The 24684-nt window shown below is 51.2% G+C and overlaps 1 protein-coding gene across 2 annotated transcripts in view; it reads right to left on the minus strand.

Annotated features, from left to right (window-relative positions):
* Window positions 1–182: 182 nt before the first annotated feature.
* The window catches only part of PHGDH (phosphoglycerate dehydrogenase), a 35180-nt gene continuing 10678 nt past the window's right edge, over window positions 183–24684 (minus strand). For both annotated transcript variants that reach the window (XM_008516130.2, XM_070608102.1), the window contains exons 2-12: window positions 23172–23323; window positions 21436–21501; window positions 17960–18014; window positions 17763–17861; window positions 9458–9590; window positions 8783–8931; window positions 7083–7235; window positions 3932–4064; window positions 2570–2700; window positions 1386–1623; window positions 183–504 (exon numbers count right to left, since the gene is read on the minus strand). In XM_008516130.2, coding sequence (XP_008514352.2) covers window positions 350–504; window positions 1386–1623; window positions 2570–2700; window positions 3932–4064; window positions 7083–7235; window positions 8783–8931; window positions 9458–9590; window positions 17763–17861; window positions 17960–18014; window positions 21436–21501; window positions 23172–23323 — 1464 coding nt within the window. In that variant the 3' untranslated portion in view covers window positions 183–349. The remainder of the gene's footprint in view (window positions 505–1385; window positions 1624–2569; window positions 2701–3931; window positions 4065–7082; window positions 7236–8782; window positions 8932–9457; window positions 9591–17762; window positions 17862–17959; window positions 18015–21435; window positions 21502–23171; window positions 23324–24684) is intronic.

Here is a 24684-nt window from a genome sequence, read left to right on the forward strand (position 1 = left end):
GGGGACGAATCCTCTTCAGAGCTCCCACAGCCAGGCACGCGGTTCGCCGGTCCGGATCTCCCCTCCACACACCCTACCCTCCTGCAGCCAAAACTGCAAGCCAAAATGGCTTGCCCCTTGGCTGCCTGCGGATGCCCTCTGGTGGCTCTTCAGGGTAATGATAACGCCAAGACGGTCAGAGATGTGGGGTAGGCTCTTTATTAGGTGGTCACTGCAGTACTACAGGGGTTAGGAGAGGTCTGCAGCATAAGCAGTGTCAGCCTCAGGAATGTGGATCTCCTCTCCTCTTTGATCACAGTGGGCGAGTTTCTTCAGAAAAGCCCCCGTGAGGGACTGGTGAGCCCCAAGGTTAGAAGTGGAACTGGAAAGCCTCAGTCACGTGCTGCTTCCACGCCTCCAGGCTGGGCAACAGGGAGGAGATGCCCATGACATGCCAGGGCTCCCCATCGGACACCACTGAGGTCTGGTAGGACAGCAGCTGTACTCCTGCCTCTGCCAGGAGGCCTAGCAAGTAGAAGAAACCCCTGGTTGGCACAGGGCATGGGGGAAGGAGAAGCGGGAGGCTGGCAGCGGGGTCAGAAGTCTTGGACTCCTGGGATCAAAGTGCAATGAGAGATGATGGTCTCAGAATCGAAGAGCTGAGAGAGGGAAGAACAGGGCGCCTGCCCATCTTCCCACGCTATTCCGGAGACTTTTCAGAACACCCTGACCATCAGGCAAGTCAGGGAGGGAAGATCCAGTCACAAAGAGCTAGAACAATCTCCTGACTTGTTGGCTGCCAGTTTTATCCAGACCAACAGCAAGAGAAGAAAGCAAGGGAGAAGTTCCTGGCAAGGATGGTGAAATTGGGCCCTCTGAGGTCTGTGGACACTCTCTCTGCCAAATGTGGAAGTGCTCTAAAATCCCCAGCGGCCTGGGCGCCAGGGGACTGAGGCAGGTCTAAGACGCCCACGGCTGCTGGAGGGGATGCCCTGACAGGCTTCTGTGCGATCACGCGGGCCACCAGGGCCTGCGGTCAGGAGAAGGAAGCCTGCACTCTGGCTCTGAGCTCCTTGCTATGATACGGCTCCACAGGCAGATCTAAACTGTGTGCATAACAGGGTGAGCAGCCCAGCTAATAATGGAGCCTCTGGGGTCCTACCCCTGCCACACTGTTCTACAGCCTTAGATAAGGCACCTTCCCTCTGAACTCCACATCTGCTCCCCAAATGCTCTGGAAACTGGCAAGACAGACCCTCTGTATGCTGCAGATCCAGAGATGCCCTAAGCCATGGAAAGGGACTGAAAGAGGTAAAGGTCCACACAGCCCAGTCCTAGGACAGGACCACCCCACATGCCCGCCCCTGCCTCAAGGGCACAGGCCAGCCCTACAGGCCCCTCCTTACCAATCATGGTAGGCAGCATCGCAGGGTTGGAGCCCTGAGCCCGGAACATGAGTAGAGGCAGGCCCCTGCGGAGAGGCGCTCCTGGTCTGAAGACAGCTCCGTTGAGGGCCTGCAGCACAGGTGTGGTGCCCTGGACCAAGCCCACAGCCTGGTAGGGGGCACCTGCCAGGGCCACGGTCAGGAGGCACTCCCCGCAGGCCTGCTCCCCTGGTGCAGCAGAGTTGTGGGAGGTGGTTATCTGCAGAGAGAAGGCAAGGAGGGGCAGTTATGCCCACCTCCTCCCTCAGCCTAACGGCTGATTTGTAGGGTTTCAGCCTGGCCAAGATGCTCAGCAATTCAGGGCCGGAGAAGAGGGCAAATGGACTAAGCCTGTGCCCTGAGCATGAGCTTCCTGCGACAGCCACTGCCTCCCTAACGGGAGGACAAGGAGAGATCTCCCAGGTACAGGTAAAGGCTGGGAGCAGTGGGAAGTGGGGAGGAGCATGGCGGGAGGGAGGCAGGGCTGAGAGGACCAGGATTAGCAGGCCTGCCATGGAGGTTGACCCAGCCTGGCCTTTCCTGCTCCGACTCGCTGGTTCCTGCACAGAATCAGTGGCCTGAGTGGGACATGGGAGTGGAGGGGAGAGAAGGATGGGGATGTGGGAGCTCTGCTGCCCACTGCTTCTGCCAGCTCCCACTGGCTGAGACACAGACTTTGATCTAAACAGGGAACCAGAGGAGAAGATGCCAAAGGGGAGCTGTGAGGGACAGCAGAGGCTAAGAGGAAGTGTTGCAAGCTCACAGAGTCTGCAAGCTAATCAAGAAACCGGGGGCTACAGTAAAAGAAGCACTGGATGGAGAGTCAGAGGCTGAGAGCACTGGGCTATCTCCCAGCTTCCTGCCAGCCGCAGTTTCCTCAGCTGTGAAATGGGGGTGCTGCTACCGCCTCCTGTTCACAGAGCACTTATACAGATAGCACTTTCTGAGTATGAGTTCACTCCTAGCCACGCTCAGAGGCAGGCAGTACCTCCATTTGCAGATGAAGAAATATGGCTACCTCTCACAGGGAGAGAGCACCCACAGCAGGACGCACACCCACGGCTCCCATGCCATGAGCAGGGCAGTGAGCTGCTCTGAAAACGCAGGGGGAGAAGGACGGTGCTGATGGGGGTGGGGAGGGGAGGGGAGGCGGGCGGGACGCGCACATTGAGGCCAGCCTCTTTCACCAGCAGCTTGGCGTTCACCAAGTTGACATCCGTCTGATCAGAAGTTTTTTTCAGGAGGCCGACAATGACTGCGGCGCTTAGGCAGCTCCCAGCGTCCTTCAGGGACGTCCCTGGGGACAGAGAGAAGTGACCATAAGAGGGCTGTGGAGCAGCACAGGAGCCAGCAGGAGACCACTGGCACCCAGTTCTGGGCTACAGGCTCCTTACTGCCCTGGGGCCCAACCCCAGCCTGCCTGGGCAGTCCTGCTTTGTCCAGAGTGTGGAGAGCCAGCAGGGGAGACACAATGAGAGTCCTGGCCTGGATGCCCAGGACACGCCACACCAGGCTAAGAAACTCCTCTCCAAAGCTCAGCTCCACTCCACTGCCCCCGCAAACCTGCCCCTGGCCTGGCCACCCTGGCTGCTTGCTATTCCCTGAGGGGACACTTGAAAAATGCCCTACTCCCACCCTACCTGGCACTCATGCCCTTGCCAGCCTCAGGAAATCGAAGCAGAAAGGGACAAGGGAAGCAACTGCTGCCCACTTCCTGCCTCGTTTCCTCCGGGGCCTGGGCACCCAGGCCGGCAGGGATCCCTGGCTGTGCCCTCACTGGTACTGGCGATGCTCAGGGTCCACCTGCTCCCACCCCCAATCTCTCCACAAGTGAGTAGATTCCCAACAGTCAACGGACAGACAAGCTTCTGCAGGGTAGAGGGGACTGGAGCCTCCCTGGTCTCTCAAGCACATCTACACAGGGCTGGAATGCAGCAAAGGTGAGCCCGCTCAGTCGCCAAGGGGCAGACAGAGGGCACTGCCCTCATTCCCACTCCCCGGCTGAGCAAACTCCCCCAAGGACCATCAGCTTGTCTGAGGGCCCACCTTAGTATGTCACAGAGCAGAAAACGTCCCTGCTGCCTCATCTGGCACTCCCGCCCCAACTCTCACTTAACACATGAAGATCCCACAGCTCAGAGAAGGGAAAGTCACACAGCAGGTAAGCGACAGGGTCAAAACCAGAATCAGAGGTCCTGTCACTTAATCCAGGACTCCTTCCACCAATCCCCTGCCTCTCAAGTGAAGCTCCGTCTCCTGTGGGGGTCTGTCTTGTACCCAAAACACATACATCTTAAAAATACTGCATAAACATGATTTGTGAAAATTAAGTATATTCCCCAACTTTCTGTAGCCCTCCCACTCTGTCCCTATTCAGCAGCAAGTGAGACATTCTCAGACAGAATATGGAAGCACAAAACCAGGGTCACCTCTGAGTCCCTCACTGTCTGTGACCTGCAGCAGACACACCTAGGAGGGTGCAGAGTCCATGCCCCTCTTCCCCCATCTCTGCAGTATCCCCAGCTCACCCTGTGTTACCACCTGGATGGTCCCTTTGGGGGACCCAGCCCAGGCTCGCATCAGTGCCCCCAGAGCTTCTGCCAGACCAATCCAAGCCTTGGTGTGCGGAGAGAAGACACTAGTAAGGGCCTGGGCGTTTACCTGCGGAGACAGGTGGAGCAGGGCTGAAGTCAGGAGGAGGTGGGGCAGGGCACACCTGTCCTACTTGGCTCCCCAACAAGGTCTTATTGCCGAGACTCAGCTCCACGTGCAGAGCAGAAGGCACAGGGCAACCCTTGCTTTGGGTGTCTAGGGGGGTGACAACCTCCATCAGCCACCAAGACAACAGCTCGTTCCTATAGCTGAGGAGAGCTGTAGAGCCAGAAAAGGGCAGAAAAGGTTAAGACCATTGCAATTTGCCATAAGGGAGGAAAAAAGGCATTTTCCCCCTCCCTGGACTATGCCAGCCCCAGCCCTCCACAAGAGACTTCTTTTTCCTGGGCTGGGGAAGGATCTGGACAGCATAGGGAGGTGGGTCTTTGACATAAGATGTATGGGGAGTCATGGATCACTTGGACATAAAGTGGCAGGTCTCTATGGGATGGCATTCCTAATTTCTCTTCATTTTTATTTTCTATCTTGATAAAAAAAAATCTGAGTGTTTCACTGTCACTAAACACTTTGACCAAATATCACAATTTATAAAGCTGGATTTATATACTTTTGGTGATCCTATCATACTTCAAACGTTGGCCCCTGTGAAGTCCACCACAGGAATGCTGGGCAGTTGAAGGAGACAGAAGCTACAAATCCTTCTAAAGTTCTAAGTCTAGGTCTGGCCGGCTAGACTCCCACTTCTTTTGTAGGCAACCTGCAAAGGGAACCATCTAAGAAGGATTTCATTAGAAATCTGGGGTTTGATGCAAATCAAACAGACGGCTACAAGATGCAAAAAAAAGAAAGCATGGTTCTTCCATTCCTGTTTTCATAAAGACATAACTGGCAGAGAATTAAAGAGAGTGTCATGATGTTGGGGACAACCAAGAAGGCAGGGCTTCCCCCCAGAGCCTCTGTGTGGGCAGCGGCCTGGTGAGAGGGCCCCTCCCTCTCCAAGGGGCTCAGAAAGGAAGAGGTGGTCGGGAGCGGACAAGAGAAGGCCAGCTGCTGGGAGCAGAGCTGAAGTGCCACACAACAACTGGCTGGGCGAGAGCCTGAGGAAGAAAAGTGCAAGAAAAGTAAGCAACCAAGAAGCCCCAGAGGGCAGACATCAGGCTGTGTTTCGGTCCTCTGTGCGGGCACAGCCCAACCCCAGGGAGGGGCTGGTCGCAGGTCTGCAGAACAAAAGGAGGGTACTCAATCTTCTCTAGAAGACGAGAGGGAGGGCTCCAGGAAGAGCTGGGTGCCTCTGGGCACCAACCTGACCCTAAGGTTACTTGTGTGTCAAAGGTTAGAACAGAATCAAACTGGAGAGGATGCAGAAAAGAATTAGGGAGAGAGATATTTCCCACGTGATAAAAATGTCTTTATTTCCGAATGCTTACGCTAAGACCATCAGTGGCTTTGTGTGGAGAGTTAAATTTGCCTAAGTTTATTTTGACGAAGAGATTTTACCTCTTAAGTAAGACGGGGAGATTTTATGGTTCCATTTGATGGAGGTGGTGTTAAGGAGTCCGCTTCATGAAAGGGCCTGGAATGCCACTGCTACCTAATGACAATGTGAGTAACTTGCAAAGGATGCAACAGTGAGGGCAGAAACCCGCCTTGTGAAAAGGGAGAAGGGAAAAGCCAAGCCTGGATTGCAGCTCAAACCTCAGCCTGGGTCCCAATCAGCATCACTTCCTGGGAGGAAGGAACCCGCTCAGAGGCCTACGACGCGCACAAGGAATGAGAAAGCGTGCCCTGTCCTGAAGAGCCAACAGACACAGTAAAGAGAGAGAGGTGCAGACACAAACAGACCAAGTGTTTCTGTGACCCCTACGTGTGGCCGTCACCAGCCTCTGCAGTCCTGCTTATTACACCTGTGAGGGGTCCCCCTACAGGGCAGTAGCTGGCTCCTTTACTTTCTCAGGATGTAGACGGCAAGGGGGCCTAGAGAGCTGGGCTCTCACACCAGGCTGGCAGGGCTGGACAGAGCATCCTGTGATTTTCCTGCCATAGTCTGTCCTTAGCAGTGAACACTCCGGTGCTGAGGGTCGGGAACCACCGCCTAGCCCCCGCCAACCCTCATTCAGTCAACACCGAGGTATTGATTACATGCTCTGGGCAGAGCCGCATGAGCCACAGAAAAGCTTCCATACTGGTTTTTTGCCTTCAGAGAAACTAGAACTTAGTTAAGGAGAAAAGATAGAAACTCAAGAAACCTTAATAGCAAGAGAATGTGGTTCATTGTGAAAAGATTGAGATGGAGGTGGAAAGGCCAAGCAAGTCTTTGTGAAGGGGTGGCGAGCCCTTGGAGAAGAGTTGTGCCTTCCTTACTCATATCTGTGTGCCCAAAGGGCCATGAGTGTCTGGTACCCAACAGAGTTTAAGTAACATCCAAAGACTAGATGAGTGAGACAGGACTTGAAGTCTAACAGGTTAGGCTTGGAGGAGAAATACATGCCACGAAGTGCCCAGTGTGAGCAAAGATAAGACGTGGGGACATTAAGCCCTAATTTGGGAAAAGTAAGGGGGCCAGCTGGCATGGAGTGTTCATAATGGGTGGTAGGGGCGCAGGTTGTCAGGACAGGGCAAGTCCCTGCCCAGGGTTCTAAGATGGACACAATGAAGGGAGTGCTAGGAGGAGCTTATGAGGTGAGTATGCCCTAATGGGGCTCCCACCCCCAGCGTCCAGCAGTCACCCCAGCCACACTCCTTCATTCCCAGGGAATGTGGAGAACAAAGGAGCCTTTCTCCAGAGGCTGGGCCCCGCGAAGAGCCAGTCTCTGCAGCAAGGATACAATATAACAGGCTAAGCTGGCTCCCTGTGCCAGGCCTTGGCTACCAAGGCTAGAGATAGGGACGCTCCTGCCTCCCACCCAGAGGCCTGGCTCCAGTGGAGTCCCTTATCTTCTGCTCCCATGACTGAATCTGGTCATCACACCACCATTCACCCCGGTGTCACCGTTTCCATCAACAGGACGCCCTCCTCCCGCTCCTCACTCTGCCTTCCAGGCCCCAGCCCCACATGGTGATACTTACAACCCCCGCTAGAGACTTCCCCTTCACCATGTCCACGAACTGGATGGCGATTTCCTCCCCGCAGCGGCTCTGGGCCTCCTTGGTGCTGGCGCCCAGGTGGGGGCAGCTGATGACGTTCTCGTGGTCCACCAAGGCTCGGTCCCGCGGTGGTTCCTACCCAGAAAGAGACACCTCTTGGTTGGCTGCTATGGACTGCCCCAGGGTGTGAGGAGGGGGTGGGGGGGAAGGCAGGAGTGATACTGCCTTCTGCTTCTGTTTTGTCAAGGTGGGCACTGGACTCCATAACGGCTTCCTCATGAATGTTTCACCACAGCAGAGTGGGCAGAGCTGTAGGCCAGATTCAAATCTCAGCTCTACCACTCACACGCCTTTGGGGCAAATGTCCATCTCTCTGAGCCTCAGTTTCACTATCTATAAAATGGGTTCATACTACCCTCCTCATGCCGTTTTGTGGAGACAATACTCCAGTAACACAGGAGTTTCTCCACCAGTGGTAGGAATTGTTGCTGTTAGTGGTTTTTCCCTGAAACTATCAGCTCTGCATCCATGCAGCACGTCCCCTCAGGTCTTAGCACAGTGTCATGCTCCTCACGGGCACTCCACACGGTGGCTCTCACCAAGGCTGGCAGGCCACCTGGTCACCTCTACCGCCCCCCAGTATCCCTCCCACCCCTTCTGCTCGCTAAGCACACTGTGCTGCCCTTGGGAATGTTACTTAGGCCTCTTCTCTTCTGGTTATTGTCCCCAGGGCTCTGTCGGCTATTACTGGATTTGGGCTACGTAGACCTACGGCTGCCGGTCAGAAGGCCGAGCAGAGCAAGGGAGGTGCTGTCTTAGGGAGACGGCAATACAGGAAGGGCCAGGCACACCCTGCCTTCCAGGAGCTTACAATTAGTTGAGAAAGATGACCAGGAATACAAACCCTGGGCAGGGAAAGATAGTGAGTACTATGGGGCTCAGAGAAGGCCAAGGACTTGCCAAGGCCGCTCAGCTCATAACCAGCAAACCCCCACTGCCTGATCCAGAGCCCATGCTGTTTCCCGTGGATCTCTGATGCTGGGGTCAGGATTTTTAAGAGAGGCTGACAGGATTCAAGTGGAAACACACTCTTCATCTTTCCATCTGGTCTAAGTGTGGGGTGGGGGGAGTGGGGGAGCAGAGCTTGAGTCTCTCACTCCTGCAGAGAGACCTAAGGAGAGTGGCCCTCCCTGGGGACCCAGGGAATGCTACTAACAATTATCCTTGGGCTTTCTTCCCTCCCAGGGAAGAGACGAAAGGAAAGCCTGTGGACACTGGGTGAACTTTCTTCTTGGCAATGGGAATCATTTCATCAGAGACCTGCATCTGTACATTAAACCCTTCTCTCCCTGCCCCAAATCCTCCACCTCAGAACTAATTTGCTGCTCTGTCTTCCCTGAAGTGATCAACACAGCAGCAGTCGAGGGGCCTGAGACCAGGAATTGGGTCCTAGTTAAAATCTTGGTTTTGCAGAAGACAACATGGCTGCCTCTGTACCAACCTCTGCAAGGGCTCCTCGAACCACAAAGGGTTATTTTTGGCAACACAATTTCTCCCACTTACCATGGACACTAGAGACAGTAAACCGAAGGCCTTTGTCCATGCTGGGCATTCCCCACCCTGAGCCCCTCTGTCTCTCACCTCTCCCCTTCTCCACTGTCGGCCGGTTGCCAGGCACTTACTTCCGTGAACACGTCCAGCGCGGCTCCAGCACACTGACCCGACTGCAGGGCCCGGAGCAGGGCGCCTTCGTCCACAATCCCGCCCCGAGCACAGTTCACCACGCGCACCCCCTTCTTGCACTGGGCAAAAGTGCTGTCATTCAGCAAACCTGGAAGAGAGGGAAGAGCTCTCCTGAGGCGACAGTGCCCGGGATGCCAGGGGCCCGGCACAGGCTCTGGGGGCCCTCCCCTGACCCCACACCAGCTCTTTCCCCATAGGCCTCCTTCCTGAGGGACAACAGCCTTGCTGGTCTCACCTCTCCCTTCCCAGATGTTCTGTTCTGGATTTGGACCAGACTCAGCTTAGAAACATACTAGAAGTCCCTGCGATATCAGTGCTTCATGTGGGTCCCAGAATCAGATAGGCCTGTGGTGGCCCTAGAAAGTATCCCCAGGGTCACTGGTTGGACACGTTGACCCTGCTCACCCAGACACCCCGTGCACTTTCAGCCAGCTCCCCCCTCCTCTGTCTGATCCAAGGCCATCGAACAAAGCCTCACTATGCTCATGCTCGAGGGCCCTGGGCAGGGCCCTCCCCATAGCTAGTCACCGGCATCTACAGAAGGCCCAGACTGAGGACACACCCAATCTGATCTGTGGCTTCTGTGGCCAACCACAAGGTAGGGACACACCCACCTGTGGTGGAGGGCAGGAGAGGTGTGTGCACAGTGATGAAATCACAGAGAGGCCAGATCTCCTCCAGGGGCAGCTGCTGAACGCCGAAGGAGGCCGAAACCTCTGGCGAAATGATAGGGTCGTACCCCACAGTCTGGTCAGAAGCGAGAGAGAGGGAGTAAATGTCATTATTACTTATTAGTATTATTAATAATGGCAACCACGTATTGAGTATTTACCATATACCAAGCATTATTGCTATACCTTTCCGAACACCAGTTTACTTCTCACAATATAAGGGGGTTGTCCAAGCCTGGTCACTGGGGAAGGGGTGAAACCCCAGTGCTGACACACCAGTGACAGAGTGTGGTCCTCTTTCATGAAATTGCTTTCGATAAGGCTTAAAATGCATCCAGTCCTGGAAGGCATAACTTGGTGACTCATCACACAGAGGTGTAAATGATAACAGCAGATCCTTTCCACAAGGCAGGTTTGACTAGAGTGGGGACCAAGGACACTGAGAGGAGGAAAATGAAATATGAAGGCACTGTAGATGAGAAGGACCCAGAAAGAACCTTGGTCTGGGCCGGCTGGCGGAGGGGTGCCCAGAAGGACCTCCATGAGGTTGCTGAGAAGGAAGAAAGGTTGACCTAGGAGACAGGGGCAGGCAGGAAGCCCAAGGATATAAACTTCATCAACCTCATGAAACTGGCCAAAGGTCACTGGATATTGGTGATGGGAAGAGGAAAGCTGGAGAAGACAAAGCTCAGAAGAAGGAAGAAAGGATGTGTAGTCATAGTTAATCATGGCGAACATTTATTTAGCATTTACTGGATGTCAGATGCTTTCATCTACCTCATACCTGATGGGTTAGGAACTATTATTTCCCCATTTTACAGATGAGGAAACTAAGGCACGGAGATTAAATGACTTAGCCAAGGTCACACAGCTGGCAAGTGGTAGGGCTGGGACACAAACCATTGTTGATTCCAGAGCCTGCAGTCCTAGTGTCCAGCCTCTAATGAGGAGGGAAGTGGGGAGGCCCACAGACCCACTTGAGGAAACGGGGTTGGAGTGAGATGAAAACTTCTCCTCTCCTACATCAGAAACAGTCTTAGGTGCCAGTCACGCATCTCTCAAGGGCAATGCTTTAAAGGTTACTGAGCCAGCGCAAGCAGCTGGGAAGAGTCTTCAACCAGGCACGAAGCGTCTCTCTTGCAACATCAAAGACTTATCCACTTCCTGCCCAGTCCACCCAGGAGGCCTTCCCAGGGCTCTCTCCATGAGCTCGACCCATGTTGGCAGCACTGACTTGGGGAAAAGAGGGGTGGGAGCCACGAGAATCTCAAAGGCATCAATGTCCTCAAGAAGGCATGGCAGCCAACTGAGCTGGATGGGCCTGCAGGACCCAAGATATGACACTGAACCAGGAGGCTGGACCTGAGTCCTGCCTTTGTCACTGTCAAGGTCAACTGTGTGTCAAGGTACGAGTCAGTGCCCTGTGCACTCCAACCCTAAGTAAAGGAGCTAGTTGAATGATCTCAAAGTCATCTCCAGCTAGAACATTCAACAATTCAATATTCCTTGAAAAGAAAGTTCCCTCAACCCTGAGAGGAGAATGTTCAGACTTGGCCCAGGATTCAACAAAAACAAACAGAAAGGGGCCAGCCCCAGAGGCCTAGTGGTTAAGTTCGACACACTCTGCCTCGGCAGCCCAGGTTCAGTTCCCAGGCATAGACCTACACCACCCATGGCCACGCTGTAGCAGCAACCCACATACAAAATAGAGGAATACTGGCAACAGATGTTAGCTCAGGGGGAACCTTTCGCAGCAAAAAATAAATAAATAAAAAAACACAAAGAACATAAAGCATAATATTTCAACAGTGGTTATCTCTGAGCGGTGGAATTTGTTTTACTCCTTTACACTTTCCTATGCTTTTCAACTTTTCACCACTGATCATGAATTTCTTTTGAAATTAGGGAAATACAAAAGTTGTTTTAGAAAATAATGGCAAAGAAGACTTCTGTATCAAATTCAGCACTTCCAGAGAAGAAACTGAAAATGGTTATGAATGAGGTATAGCTTTTGGATCACATTTTTCAGCATCAGCTTTATGGAGCACGGAAAGGCAAGTGGGCCCCACCCCAAACATCAGTGGAGGTTTTGGGGAAAGAGGCTGCCTCCCCCATGCCCTAGGGGATCACAAGCTCATGACCACTGCAGGCCCACATGGCTGCTCCCCTCAGATACAACCTACTCACCTCTCAGCGGGGAGAATGAAATGTCCAGGGGAGGAGACAGGATCCCTGCCCTTGTTCTCACATGTCTTCTTTGTCTGCTGGCTCTGAGGCTAGCTAGAATAATGGCCCTGTTCATCTCTAATCCAGATGTACTTTTTATCGTGTGGAGTGGGGAGAGGACGAGAACACCTATGGAGGTCACAAAGCTGAGTTTCATGGAGCGAGTTCATACAACTGTATCGCCTCTGGGCTCTCAGGAGCCAAGAAACAGTGTGGGGCTGCCGGGAGGGAGGGTCCATGGGCTGAGCCTGGCCCAGTGCCCCTAGTGCAGGTGCCTAGGCTAAAGGGAGCAGATAGGGAGAGTGGGAGATAAGCATCTTCCACAGTGGTCAACAGGCCCTGACTCAGCTTCTTTCAGAGAGACAGTATCTCACGCAACTGCAGATAACTCAGGGAAAAAAAATCAGGCTGAGAAAAGCCCTGTTCTCATTTTTCACTCTAGATACCCAGGGCAGACAGGAGCTGACCTCAGCTCAGGGTTGGGGTTCTTACATCAGGAGACCATGTTGGGGGGAGTAGAAATGGTGACACTGGGCCCAGGAGACACATGCCTGAGTAGGGTCCTGATGTGTCCTGCAAAGGGTCAGATGTCCTAACATGCAAAAGTTGGAGCAATTCCGCGTCCACATCACTGGAACACTATTCCTGGAGAGGAGCCCTAGGGAGACGCATAAAGGGATTCCCCACCTCAAACCCAGCCCCAGACAGACTCCTGATGCTGGGGCAGCAGAGGAAGCCCAGCTTTTCAAGCGGTGTTCCAGGGCGACCACCTAGCTGGTGTCATAGAAGGCAGCCTCAAGAGGGTGACCGTCCTGCTCCAGGGCCCTCTTGGCTTAGCAGTGGATGGAGGAGCACAAGGTCAAGGTTAAGGGGCTCTAACAAAGGAACCGAAGGGTCACACTCTTTCTCTACCCCAAAGCCAAATTCTTGAGGTTAGCACTGGAATTCTCTCCCCCTCACACAAGGAAGTCTCACAAGAAAACCCAAAATAAAAACTGGTCACAGCTGCAGGGGTGAAGGCCCAGAGCCCCACCTGCTGTCTCCCTGGGCCCCCTCCCCATGTACCTATGGCACCTTTCTAGAACCTAAGGTTCTGGAAAGAACTTGAAAAGCACTGCTCTAGTAGGATTTCCAGTTACCAGACTGAGATAGGAGCTGCCTATGCTGAAGAGCTTTTGTTCCAAGAAAGGCCAGTACAGTGATACAGCACAGGAACTGTTTAACAAACACGGATCAGGAATGAAGACAGCGGCAGTGGTGCAGGGCAAAGGGCACCAGATTGGAAGTCAGGAGACCTGGAGTCTGAGCTGGACTCAACCACTTATTAGTCCTATTATCTTGAGCTTTATCTGTAAAACTGGGATAATAATATTGACCCTACAGGGTCATTGTGAGCACACTATCTGGCACAGCGGACCTCAGTAAACATTAGTTGGACCCAAAACAATCTGTGACAACTGGTGTCTCAGGTTCAATGTCCATCCCTCTGGGCTAACATCAGATTCATCACAACACTGGCCACAAAGAAACTGTTAAGAGATGCTGATCTGCTCCTCACAGAAAACCTTGATGAGAAAGCACAAGGCTCAGCTCCTGGCTGGCTTGGGCCTCTTAACACATTCTAGGGGACCTGCCACCATGAATGAGTTGTATCTCTGAAGTTACAACCTGCTATTTGGCAACACCATTGAGAAAAATCTTCTAGCAGAAAGATTAGAGAGCATAAGACCTGGAAGACTCAGACCACCAGCAGGCTGCAGGCTGCCAGAATTATCCTGAAACCACGTCTGCACCATACGGCTCAGAGCAAGGCAGCAGCTGCTCTAAGGTGGCAAACCAAGGCTCCTCCGGGCCTGTGCTGGTTGAGGGTGGCAGCATAGGTGGGCTCTCCCCCAACCACACACACCAGGTGGTGTTGGGAAGCCACCTGGCTAAGCTCCTTGGCAGAGCTAAGGTCTAGGATATCCCCCTTCCCTGAGTGACCAGACAGTGACAAAGAAAGAAAAGGAAAGGGGTCGTCCATCCCCAACATCTGAGCACAAGATGGTCTCTCCCTACAACTCCTGTGATATGAAGGGGAAGCTCTGAAATCATGATACTCTGGAAGGAGTCAGATGTTGTCATCCACTAACAGCCTAATCAATGATTAATGGCCTGGGTGACAGATCAGGGCAGAGGTTAAGACCCCAGGTGCCAGGGAGAGAAGGGGATGATGAAGATAACCTTCACATGCATTGCAGTGCTGCCCCAGCCAACCCGACCACAACTACTCAAAGTGTCCCCCTGCCTCCTGGCCTACTCTACGTCTTTAATTACAGTATTCTCCTAAGCTCCTGTAACAAGCCACAGTCCTTAACAATTTTACACCATTTCCTACAACTGCACAGTGAACTCACTGCTAACAACCATTTCAGAGATAAAGAAACTGGCAGCCCATGAGGTGATGGGTGCTCAAAATTGTCAGGGCTTTAAAGGGCGTCTGCTTCTACCTCCATCATGCTCACATGTTGGCCGAGTGTTATCCAGTCTTGCATGTGTATCTGCAGTGATGGGAGACTCGCTCTCTCCTGAGACCACCCATTCCATCTGGGGCCAGATCTATCTGTAGATCTGTCCCCTCTGACTTGCACCTGCTGGTCCTCCCTGGATCCACTCCTTAAAGAGCATGACTCTTCTAGAGGACTGCCCTTTAGCTATGTGAAGGCCCCTACTATGACTCCCAAGTCTTGACTGGGCTCAGTGACCCCAGTGCCTTCAACCTTAGGAAGCACAGATGAGCCCCTCACCATCACCTTCTACCTCCAGAGCTTCTAGTCTTGTAAAGCATGGAGCCCTCGACTGCTCACAATACTCACAGGGGGTCTGACCAATACAGAGCATGAGGAATGTCACCTCTCTTGCTCTGGAAGCCAAACTTCTTTTAATGCTACCAAAAGTTACATTACCTTTTCTATCAGCCATGCCACTGTTAACCACACTGTGCTATTGTCAACCAAAGGTCTCCTCCCCTAGAAAGCTTTTTATAAATACCTCTACATCCAATGCCTGTTTAGTTGTCTTGGGGGCTCATATGCAGGGTGCTGACATGTATTCTAGCTAAATTTCCTGTCAGGGTGCCCAAGATTCTAGCTTTCCTATATCTCTTAGGACTTGATTCTGCACACTTAAGTATTAGCCACCTCTCCCTGCTTCCTGGTATCCACAAATGACACATCATGCAGGCTGCTGATGAGAATGGTGGACAAGGCAGAGCCCTACACTCTCCTGGACAATCTCCCTCCAGTTTGAGACGGATCCATCCTTCAACCATTTACTAAACCCTGAGCGCCAAGCACACAATCTCCATCTTAATCCCAAGGGTATCATGAAAGACCTCACCAATGTCTTGCTAAAGTCCACATTTGCAAAAAATCGAAATGTCCATAAGTGAGAGAACGGCCAAATGAAAAGCAATTTATCCATAAAACAGAATTCCACGCAACAGTTTAAAAATATGATAAATTTATTTATTTCAAGTCATACATTCTTATCGTAACAACACAGCCAATATTCTGTTCTCTATAGAGTCCCCTATAGGCAAGGAACTATATGTATTGCATGTAAACACAAAAAAAAGTCTGCGATGACAACATCAAACTGATGTCACCTCTGAGGAGACTAGGATTGGGATGATAGTCAGAGACCCTTACCTACATTTCCATTTTTATGAGAATGCATTCACTTACTACACAATTAAAATATAATTTCAAATAGTCCAGGTATACAACATCTAGGGATTTCCATAATCTACCAGTTTAATATCACGTTCCAAAGATACAGCAAGGCCAGTTTAAGACAACTTGTGTTTAGCAAACTCTGATCATTGTTTCCTGTCTGGATGATGATAAACTATCTCCTTCGCAATTTGTTCAAGAATCTTCCTTCCTTGCCCTTTAGAAAATCTTGCTCTCCACGACTGCTCAAACATCAAGTGAGGTTTGGATGATACAAGTCGGTAATCTCTCTGCCCAGAGACAAAATTCATGTGGACGCAGAAATGCTTTGGGGAGTTCAGTTACAGTGAGCAGCTGAGCATGTAGAGAGGCCACTTCGGCCACTCCAGAATGACCAGAGCCAGGCAGCTCCTGGGCTGATGGGCGAGGAGAGCGAGGACATTCCAAGGCATATTTCACGTGTTACAAACAGCATGTCCCATGTAGCGAAGCAGCTACATGCTGCAACATAAAAGCACCGCCCCCTCAAAGCCATGCTTGGAATAAAACATTTGGGGTGTCGTGCAAGGTATGCCCAGAGACACAGATTAACAATCATGAGCAGGTTCTAGAACTCTCTTCGAATCAACTACCTGTCTGAGGGGTGTCAGTCACCTCCAGTGCTGATGCTCAAGGTCCTACATCTCTCTGTGCCTCTCGGAAGCAGACCTGGGCCGAAGTGGAGTAGCTGAGTGGTGCCAGACAAACAGAGAAACTCACTAATCACTTCAATTATTCAGGAAATGAGGTAGAGTTTTTTGTGTGGGTCAAGTCACTGCCAAAGTCTCAAGTTCTTGACAATGACTGTTCCTGAGCTAGAAGAGTCCCACGTACCGTGGCACCATGGGCAGGGGGAGTGAACAGAATGGAAAGGCCACTGGGCCTGGCAACCTGCCCCCAAGCCACGGTATCATCAATGAAATGCTCACCTGTTTGGCTACATGCTTTCTGAGTTTTACTTAACATCTGACCCCTGCTTTTAGACAATCAGAATTCTGCATGAGCTAAATCTTTACCTTGAGCCCTCAGAAAAGAGGAGGGAGAAGAAAGTGCTCTTTGTAGCTTATGGCACCCTGCCACCCCTGCACAGAAGGGCATGGCTCTGGTTGGTTCTCATGATCAGCGGATCCTGCTGGGCCACACCCACCTCTCTCAGAGATCTAGAAAAAGGTAGCTGCTCTTCCCAGTGCTGAGGCTTATGATGTCTGGCTGACTTAAATAAATATTGTGGGAGAGGAAGAAGGAGGGAGATGTTCAATGTGGTATAAGGGGATGCCCACCTGGGTTCTTGTCTACCATCCATTTGCTGTGAGCCCTTAGCAAAAATTTACCAAGTCCAGAGGTCAATATAAAATTAAAGGTTAATCTTAATTAATAAGGTCCCTTCTAGCTCTGTGAAGGTGGGAGGGACAGACAGAAAAGGAGGGAGCAAAGGAGAAAGGGAAAATTCCATAGCGCTCTCTGTAAATTTTTCCAGACCTGAAATGATCTGATTTTCAAAACTATTTTCCTTAATATTTAACTAAAGCCTTCCTGGCTGCAGTTTGAACCCACAATCTCTCCCTCAACAGCCATAGTAAACATGGCTAGCACTGCCAGCTGCCTCGTCTCTCTGGCCTATCTGGGCACCCCTGGGGGTCCCCTCTCTTGGCTGGGCGGTCTCCTCCTTTGAAAGGTTTCCTGGATTGGCCCTAGGGGGTGGCAACGCTATTGATGACATCCCTCCCTCAAACAGAAGCCTACTGAGCTCCCAGAATAGGATAAGGCAGGGCCATGGGGAGAGGCAGGGGTCAGGGATAAATTCTGAGAAATGTGAGCTCTTCCCTCCACCATGGGCTCTCCGTGTATAGACAAGCACCTTTCAATCTCTTCTGGACTGTGGAGGGGACCTAGGAGATGGATGGACAACTGCTCTGTTGTAAGGCTATAAATTTGCTCCTGTTTTCTGAATTATCACAGGAGACAGATAAGGAACAAAACAAGGAGACCCTCGCAGGAGAGGAGGAAAGGAAGGTACACAAGACCCATCCCTGTTCCACTGGGACTCAGGGCTGCAGGACCCAAACCAAGGATTCTCAGATTTCAAGTTCAAGTGTCCAGATCAGCAGGCCAGCCTCCCTGCCTCCCCGGCTTGACCACTTGTTTAGTCAGGGGCCCTAAGGGAGGGCGCACCCTCCTAGGACAAAGCCTTTAGCTTCTCTCAGGCAAAGCTGCCTCTTCCAAAACTGTTACAGGAAGCCCCATGTCAAAGGGGCCCAGCGCTCTCTTACCTTCATCCCAAAGGACTGCATCCGGGTGGCCACCTCTCTCCCAATCCTGCCCAGGCCAAGAATTCCCAGGATCTTTCCATTCAGCTCTGTTCCCATGAACTGCAGCCAAATAAGCAAAAAGCAAAGAAGCTGAAATCAGCACCAAGAGGGGACCTTGGCACCAGGCCCAGGGGGGTGAGCCAAGGTCAGCTGCTCACCTTCTTCCGGTCCCATTTCCCACCTTTCATCGAAGCCGTAGCCTGAGGAATCTGCCTGTAAGGACAGACAGAGGTTTAGTGAGCCCACCCAGACCCCTACCAGCCCAGGAAGGCAACATGAGGTCTACACAACCGGGGCCTGGGAGTCACTGCCCCAGGGAATCAAGCTCAGTCTGGGCCTGGGAGCTCAGGCTCAGCAACAGTGAAGCAGGTCAGGGGAGTCTAGCAGAGGGAAACCCTCAGCAAGACCTGAGTTGGGAGCCATGGGATTTCTGTCTCCAGCTAAGAGTCTGGGAGGAGGTTCTGATTCCACCTCAGCCACTGAGGTGTCAATCTGTGTGTCTCAGGGTGAAGAAAAAGTAATAGCCAATCCCCCATGGTTTGTAGGGATAACAAAGTGATGACATCAAGTGCTCCAGAAGTTTGAGGATTTTCATTTTCCTACTCCATCCAGGGCCACAATCTATGACATCTTCCACTATATCAGGGGACAGCTGATTACGTATTCTTCCTTGAGAGTTCTTAAGCCCCAACCAACTCACGGTAGAGTGGAGTGGTGGGTGCTACAGTCTAGAAACTTCTAATATCCACACCACCCCTCGTCCTGCCACCAAATACACACACAGACACTCCACACACATACACTCCCTCCACAGCCTATCTCCTCCTACTGGTTAACATGGAGGTCTGAGTCTCCATGTATTTTCTAGAAGGGATAAAAGAAGTTAGGGCAAAGTTAGAGGTCAGAGGGCAAGATATGTCATGTAAGACTTGGTCATCCAGGCTTCTCTAGAGGAGAAACAACGTCTAGAACGTTTAAGGAGAACCTTGTCTGTTTTAGACCCTCTATAAGAAATGTTTAGACCACATTCACTCATTTAATGCTCAAAACTGCACTGAGGTTAAACATCATCCAACTAGAAGTAGCTGAATCGATTCAAAGCCAAGGAAGACATCCCCGCCAGTTAGCCTCCCAAGTATTTAAATGCAGGCTTTCCTGCCGGCCACAAAATTCAGTGATGTGTGCACGTGTGAGCGTGTGTGTGTAAAAAGGAGATTCCAAGATATTGTTCCTGTATTTCCACTTCAATGACTTCTTATAAAAAACATTCACTCGTATCTACACATGACCAGGACACAGACTTCCACGTGAGGGTAAGGTGGAGGGTAGAACCTGTGCTCCTACGATCAGAGCCCCGTCAACTCCTGGGAATAAGTACCAAGCTTCCTGGGGAAGAAGCTCCATCTCCCTGTTGTGGCCCATCAGGCCTCAGTAGAGGGCCCTCGTCTAGGAATATAACAAGGACAATGATTTGCCTTGAGGAAGTGCTCCCTTCTCAGCAAAGCTAGCCTGATAAGTGCCTCTGGCCTAGTGAGACAGAGACCCTAGCTGCCTCCTGTCAGTTCCCACCTCTTCATCTCTGCCCACCTGACTCCATGGTGCTAAGAGATGTGGATGCAGAACCAGAGTGCAAGAAATCCCCAAACCTCCCTCTGGCTGCTATAACCAAAAGGTCAAGGAGCCTCGCCACATCCAACATTTTGGCGTCCTCACCAGGCCAGTGTCGGGAAGATCATGACGTAGGTAAGGGGTCTCCTGATAATTAAATGGTAGCTGGCCTGACTTACAAGGGGAAGCAGAGGCAAAGTAGGCAAAGTGGTGGAATCTGTATTGGTTGTATTCTCCTCTCCTTTCTGTGTCACTGTTCTTCTCCTGCCCCTGAGGAACTCCTGCCATGTGTTCAAAGTGCCCCACTGTGAGGCCCATGCAGGCCTGCTCTCCACCCACACTACCCAGTGCTCTCAACTGTACCGTCCACAGCTCCCATTCATTCTCTTCTATCGCTGCCCTGCCGGGAAAGCACTCTGATTAAACAAACACACAATAGGATATGAGAGACTAGGAATTCCTTCTTAATAGGGAGCTTATTTCTCAGTGTGGATGCATCTTTGATGAGATGAGGATGTGGACGAGTAGTTGGCAATGGGGCACCTCCTTCAATCATTCCACTTCACCTACACCTATAAATAAAGCTGGTCCTGGAATAAGGGGAAAATTATTCCTGGGTCCCAAGCCTTTCCTTCCACCGCCAGAAAAAAAGTGAGAGAATTAATAGAAAGCTGCACTGAGACCCCTCCTTCACTCAAAAACGAAGACAAACACAAAAAATACCACTGGATTCAACAGTGTATTTGAAGCCTGGGCATGAGGCCTCAACACTTCTCCAGGGGAAACGCATCCAAGCCCAGAGGTTCTGGGAGATCCAGACAGCCAGCCCAGGGACCCCTTCCAGACCAGGTCCCCTTGCTGGGTAAACTGTCCTGTTTCTCCCTTTCTCCAGCCTCCTCTCCTCTTCACTGGCCAGTGAATATCAGGGAAGACCTAAGATCTCAGGTAGAAATCTCGAGGAAGAGTTAGAACAAAGGTGAACTCCTCCAGGTTCTCTCCCAGTAGGAGGGAGAACAAGTCTTAAGAGTGGAAGAGAGTAATTTCCATCCCCAGACGTTTTCAGTCCTGAACAGAGAAATGAGGAGTCCCAGCTGCCTGGGTCTTCTGTTTTAAGGATCCAAGGATCTACAAAGGGACCTGGGCCAGCTTCCCACCCTGTCCATTGTTCCTTGCCCTTCCCACCAACCACAGAAATGCCTGAATTGCCTGTTCAACAGCACTGCTCAATACAATCATTTTACTACCCAACACACTAAGACTCGTGCACATTATGTGCCATATCTATTGGTTCCTAGGCTGTCCCCTCTACTCAAGAGGCCCAGACCCACAAAATTCCTGCTGGCAGAGGAAGAGATCTAGCCATTTGAGTTCCCTCATGTTATGAGTCCACAGTGTGCACAAGCATCCCAGGGCAGCTTTTTTTCCCATTCTATTATAATACAGATCTATAAGGAAAGTGACAGAGGTAAGATCCAGGGGCGACAGGAATGACTGAGGGACATAGTCCAGCTGCAGAATCCAGAGAGCTGCTTGGATGAATTAACACTCGAGCTTACTCTTGAAGAAAAAGAAGAGTTACTTAGACAAAGATGACGGGGAAGGATGCTCCAGGCAGCAGAAATGGCATTTGCAAGGCTTAGCAGTTAGAGAAGGCAAAGTGTGTGTGGAAACCTACCACTACGACTAGCACAGAGGATGGGTGTGGAGAGTAGAAAACGACTGAGGAGAAAAGGAAGATCATACACAAAATTCTTTTTCTCAATGAGCCTGCTGAGAGGTAATGAGCAGCAGCCGTGTAACCGCCCTCTTCCTATTTGCAAGCACTTAGAACCTGAAAGCCTCTCAACCTTGGTGCGTGGAACAGTATAACGGATGTTCAGCAGAAGACGGATGGCCTTGAAGGTTCTTAGCAGTCTGCATGTCGCCAAGCTGAGTGTTTCTAAGTTTCTCTGGGTCACTTTGCCTGGAGAGTCATAATAATTGATATACCAGAGAGACTGGCTCTGCTGAGATGTCAGGGACTTACCTGGCCAGACACATGATCATCCCACAGGTGAGCTCCGCGGCACTGAGGCTGTTCCCATTGGGGGTGCTGAAGATCAAAGAAAAGAGGGGACATCAGGGGACCCATATCTGGTATTCCCACTCCTGTCCCAACTGAAAGCCTCGAGTGCTGTGCTCTCTCCTGCCCCCTGAGTTTAGCAGTTCTTATCCAAACCCCACGCCTCCATCCTGGGTTCTCTGATGTACTCTCGCCCTGATCCCAGGGTTAGAAGGAAACTTCACTGCCCTGGCTTTCTATTTTCATGTGGAGGGACCTCCGTTAGAGAAACCCACCTGGCCTCTCTACCCAAACTCACTTCTCCGGAGGCAGAGAAGTGCCTCACTCCTTAGGAGATGCGTGTGACTCAGCCCTTTTCTCTCTCCTCTCACTTCGGGATCTACCTGCCTATAGAGAACATGAATACCCGCTGCTCGCTGCCATCAATCTTACGGAGGCTGTGCCCAGGATGGGTGGGCAAGTCTACTGAATGCAGAGGTCAGCCCATGGCCCACAGACCTTCATCAAGTCTCCCAACCTGGCTTTTATTAGTAACAAAGCTAACATTTTTATCTCCACCTGCCAACTTCTCCTCCTCTCTCAACAAGTTCTGAGCTGAGAAAGCTTCCTCACACCTGAATGCATAGGGCAATGCCGACTCTGCTCATTTTGCAGAAAAGAGAGATGGCAACCCACAAAATTATTTTTGTTTTTTCAAAGGCTTTTTTTGTTTTTGACTTTATTAACACATATGTTCATTCTCCTTCTTCCCCTACTGGGTCTTTTCATCTCTGGGAATGAAGGTTACAAAGAGAAAAACGTCAAGAGAACCTATAAAAAAAATCAAGACAAAAGGATTCTCAGAGTCTGTCTGTCCACAAGACCACCTGCCTCCTGGCTCCCCCAGCAAACAGGCTGTATGGGGACGCTGGAAGAGGTGCAGGGACTGGAGGCTGCTGCCTTTGGGTCCAGAGCAAGAGTTAACATTTCTACTGTTGGATATTGACCTCAGTCAGATGATCAGTCAGTTAACCTCTACCCTATAGGGGGAAGTGGAGGGAAAGGATTGGAGGACGACGAGGTTCCCAAGGGAAGAGAATAGGCTTCAGGACAGAGAAGTGGACAGAAGATAGTCTTGCCTCATTATATAAGCGCCAGAACAGGAGCCAGAAATGAGTGTGGCCTCGGGCTGGCATGCTGACATGGCCTTTGCCCTGGGTTTCTGCAAAAACAGCTTTATGGGGACCTTTTTCCTCTTGGCCCTGGAGTGTTAAAAATAAACTGGGGCCCTGGCTCCAGAAGGGTGCAGGGAAGGGAGGAAGAGACAGAACGTAGAGTCACCCTACTAGCAACTGCACAGGGAGACAGAGAAAAGCAGAGCTAACAAAACACGGCTCTGGAAGAACAATGAGGGGAGGGGCAGAGCCAGGGCAGGAACACAGATAAATTCACCAACATTCTTCTGATTCTGAACCAGGCTGGAGACAAGCAAATATCTGCGGAGTGGGTTTGGGAAGCATTTTAAGATTACAAAGAGAGCTTCAACGTCAAAAACCTTCAGAACCACTAAGCTGTGCGTGCCACCTGCCTGGACTTGGCCTAGACCAGACATCCTCCTGGAAGTCCTTCTAACTCTGACTGGGCTTTTTCTAAAGTAAGTTTCTTCCTCCTCCTTGTGGTCAGTCTCCACACTCGCCCCCGATCCGGCCTCCTAGACTTACTTCATGACCAGAATGCCCTTCCTCGTTGCGGCCTCCAGATCCACATTGTCCACGCCTGTGCCAGCCCTGCCCACCACCTGGAGCTTCTCTGCCGCATTGATAACATCAGCGGTCACCTTCGTGGCCGAGCGGACGATAAGGCCTTCGCAATCCTGAGGCAGAAGAAGAAACATCTGGGTCCACAGAATTGGTCTAGAAGACCTCCTAGAGCTTCTTTGCCCAAAGTAGGAGTTCCTACATGCTGGCCGACTTTGGATATATTCAAGGAAGGGAGGGCAATGGCATCCGTATATTGTTTACACATCTGAAAGGCTCTGCCATCAGTCAGGCCTGGGTTCAAATCCAAGCTCCACTCATGAGCTATGAATCTGAGCTTTGGCCTCAAGTGTGTGGGGAGGAAATGAGATAGGACAGAGACAGCACATGGCACCATAGCTGGCCCTGCTCATTGGAAATTACTCCCTCCACTGACATTGAACTACTGAAGGCGAGAGGTGGGATCAAATTCTACTTTGTAAGCCCCTCTGCCTGGCGCATGGGAGGCACTCAATACATGTTGGTTGGCTGAATGAACAAATGAAGTGAATAAAAGACAAAGTTGTTGAAAGAAAAACATTTCCTAAAATAGAGCTCAAAGTAGGGGGAAGAGGGAGAACAATTAAACTGGTCTAGAGTTGCTCAGAAAACCAGGCAGCGTTAGACTAAAAATATACAAATGTGCAAAATAAAATTTACTGGATTCATCATAGCCACTTTACTTGGGCCAAGCTAGATCCTTAAGGAAGACCGTCTTCCTTAGGTTCATCCAGAATCCTAAGGTATCTTCTCAGAATCAGGATATTGTTGCCCAGATACCCAATGAGAATCCCCAAGAAATGGAGCAGGTGAACAAGTGCATACTCTGCCCCAAATTGGCCATCCCAGGTAAAGCAGCAGCAAGCGTCGTTGCATGAGCAGCAAGCTTGGAATCAGGAAGCTGAGGTTCTAGTCCTAGGTCTGCCAACACCAAGTCACGTCACCCCCAGCCCTGGTCTCTATCAGGATAAAATAAGAGGGTTCGGCCAGATGGCCTCTCAGGTTCCTCCCACATCTGATCTGACACCCATGAGTGTAAATCTCTCTGAATTTTCCCCAGCTGGATCCCATGAGAAACTTCTCTCTTCCCTCCCTATCACATGGATTCTGGAGACAGAGAAAGGTCAACGGGCACCTGGCTCCGAGGGCGAGGGCCCCAGTGCATTTACCGTACACGAGCCCAGAGCCCAAGAACAAGTCCGGACAAGCTACATGGAGAGAGAGCAGAGGGCTATTTTTTTCAACTGAGGGGAGAAGATGACTGAAGCTTATGCTGAAGCAAACAATATTTAGACCTGGAGGGCTTCCAAACCATGGAATGACTGTTCAAGAGAGGCTGCAGAGTTATTTCTCTGGAGGTGTGCCTGACAGCAGAGAGGCAGATGCAGGAGTGCTCTTGGGCACCCCAAGCCCCCTTATGTCTGTGGTTCTGAAATAG

This window comes from Equus przewalskii, unplaced genomic scaffold (genome assembly GCF_037783145.1).
Source record: "Equus przewalskii isolate Varuska unplaced genomic scaffold, EquPr2 ChrUn-13, whole genome shotgun sequence".
Lineage (NCBI taxonomy): Eukaryota > Metazoa > Chordata > Mammalia > Perissodactyla > Equidae > Equus > Equus przewalskii.